The sequence below is a fragment of the Lathyrus oleraceus genome, unplaced genomic scaffold (assembly GCF_024323335.1).
Source record: "Lathyrus oleraceus cultivar Zhongwan6 unplaced genomic scaffold, CAAS_Psat_ZW6_1.0 chrUn0185, whole genome shotgun sequence".
Taxonomy (NCBI): Eukaryota; Viridiplantae; Streptophyta; class Magnoliopsida; order Fabales; family Fabaceae; genus Lathyrus; species Lathyrus oleraceus.
In genome coordinates this window covers 61,593-64,436 of record NW_026112576.1, presented here as the reverse complement: position 1 = coordinate 64,436, position 2,844 = coordinate 61,593, and the positions used below count along the sequence as shown (strand labels likewise).

At 33.4% G+C, this 2,844-nt stretch overlaps 1 protein-coding gene across 1 annotated transcript; it reads right to left on the bottom strand.

The window, feature by feature from the left end:
• Positions 1–1,929: 1,929 nt before the first annotated feature.
• Positions 1,930–2,496, bottom strand: LOC127112616 (uncharacterized). The gene has a single exon (XM_051046384.1). It carries the CDS (start codon positions 2,494–2,496, stop codon positions 1,930–1,932), a length of 567 nt encoding a protein of 188 aa, XP_050902341.1.
• Between the last annotated feature and the right edge of the window lie 348 nt (positions 2,497–2,844).

Sequence of the window (2,844 nt, the reverse complement as noted above, 5' to 3'; positions counted from 1 at the left end):
ATGTTTTTGCATTTCAAATCTCCACTTCTTTCTTATTAACGATTAAATTGCATAACGACTATGATTCTGATATAGTATGCATAGTTTTTATTTTATACTTTTAATAATTACATAAATTAAGGATAAATGTTTTATCTTTAGGAGTCTTACTTTTATTTTTACGAGTCTTATTCATTTAAGTGTATTAATGAATAAAATTAGAATGACCTTTAAATTATCAACTACATTATATTATACAATATGTTCATAAAAAATTCAAATAAACAACTGCACAATCGCTGTGTTAACTACAATACAATACAAAAAAAAATTTAAAAGACACAGTTAGAATTTGACTAACTTATTGTTATAAATTCTTTCATCACTGAGAAGTCGATCTCTAATCAATATAGAACTTGAAATTTTCTCAATATCCTTTATCTACTATGGTTTAATACAGAATAATTAGGATACAAAATTATTCTCTAAAAATCTATGTATTGTTATCCTCAAAATATAAGGTTAGATGCAAAATCAAATCTCAAAATCAAATGTGTTCCGGTTTGCAACGAGACAGTTTGAATTTTTGAAAGACTTTAGTGAGACTGATGTGAAAATGAAAATGTATGAAAATAGAACTTGTTTATATGAAGGTATTTTAGTCCAAAATATTATAATATAAGGGTACGGGATCATTGATGGAGAATGAGATAAAATTTTCTTTTTTACCATTTTTAAACTTTGGGGTTTTAAGGCCCGTCGGTAGGACGAATCAAGGTTTCCACCCCCAACCTTTATTATGGTGTATCCCACCCGTTTTTAATTTTACACGATTTTACGAGCCGTTTTCCACTTACTAAAATAAAATATGTGAACATTAATGAAAAATAGTAGCATCACTTACGATCAAACGCATTTTCTTTGTAAATTTTAGTGCAACTAAAAGGGCAATTAAAAACAACCTAGCCCAAAAATGATCTTCCTATATACTTCAACTTCCTTAGAGCAATCAAAATATTAACATACACATTACCTTCAGCAATCTGCTATGAATTGCTGTCAGGCCTATTATACAGTCTTCACAAAAATAATAGAACTAGTGACATGCACATTTCAAATTATCTTTTGATAGTAACCATTCCTAAAACTGTAAGTATTGGACCATCCAATGAAGAGAAAAGAGATACATGTACCAAAAACCAGCAAAGAAAGAGCCATAATATATGTGAATAAAAAAGTTATATCACTAATACAATTAAAAGCTGTTACACAAAGTTTGTTATATAAACTACTAAATCAGAACCATAGCATGTTAACTAAAATACAAAATAAAACCATAGTCAAAAGCACTAACACTACTAGAATACCCAATACCCTCTATCTACTCTAGTTTAATACATATTCAATTATAGTTTTCTCAGCCCGAATTGCCTCCATCACTATGATTTGTGGAAGTCTTTGATAAAGTCGTTCCGTTGCCTTTGCCATTACCGTCGACATCCTCCAAACAATGCTACTCGCATTAGACTGCACAGATTACCAAATTCCTCAGCCTTAGAAGTTCTAAGTTCTCCAATTTTCCAATATCTTGAGAAAGTGCAGAAAGCTGTGGCAATTAGTAACACTGAGTTTCTTTAATTGGGTGATATCACAGCCTCCATTAGGAAATACCAGCAAATCCTTGTATTACACATCTAGATCAATAGAAAGTAATTCAGAGAATAAGGAAAAGACACAGCACATATTGACAGAGAATAAGGAAAAGACACAGCACATATTGACAGAGAATAAGGAAAAGATAGACAAAAGGACATATATGTTTTATGTAGAACTGATACTAACAAACAGAACTCCAAGAGACATGTATCATAGGTAAGAGGGCTTGAAGGAATGTGTGGTAATACTAGCTAATCAAACCTAAACACAAGTAGTAGTATGATTGTATGAAAATTAAACATTGGCGCGACAGAGTGGACAAGTTTTCTTAATGCTATTCCATTTTTGAATGCAGTGGCTATGAAATAGATGAGAGCAGCGCAACCGAATTGGCGTGGAAGAACCATTAGACAAGTCAACAAGACAAATGCAACAGATGGATTCTGCATCTGTTGTGGATGTTGTGAGATGTTGCGAAGTATCTTGAACAGGGATCACCACAGGAGAAGGTCTAGTATTTTGAACACGGATCACAGGTGGAGAAGCTCTAGTACCATTGTTGTGGTGGTGGCGGGGATGACCCGTTTGATGATTAATCCTTGATCTTCTTGGAACATTGCCCATAGGAGAATCATAGATAACAGTTTCATCTACCACAGACACGGTTGATGAAACATTGTTGAGGTTGCTGGCGATACGAGCTTGATCTATGACAGACCAGTGTGGTGTTCTTGTTGGGTGGTTGTGAGACATGGTACGAGAATCAAAGAGAACATAGACAGGTAACATGTTGTGGCCGTGATGTTGTTGACATAAATCAAAGATAGCAACATCATCAACCATTGAAAGTGGTATCGTCATTCTTGTTACAGCAAACAACACAGAATTGATTGAACAAAAGATCGATATAGAATTGATCGTAGAGAGAGTGTTGAAGAAAAGAGAGAGAATGAATGTTACAGGTAGCGGGAATGGTGATCGTAGAGAGAGTGTTGAAGAAAACAGAGAGAGAGAATGAATGCTACAGATAGCGCGACTGGTTATTTATACAAGCTATTGTTCACAGACTTTCTTGTGACCGTTGACGAAACAAACCCTAGAAGCTCAACAAAAACAATTATTTTAAGGATTTGTCATTAATGAAGAAGATTTTTTTCAGGATTTGTCATTAATTAAGATTTTTTTTTAAGGATTTGTCATTAATGAAGC

Coding starts and splice junctions, on each gene's coding strand:
- LOC127112616 (XM_051046384.1), bottom strand. CDS start 2,496: ATGACGATACCACTTTCAATGGTTGATGATGTTGCTATCTTTGATTTA.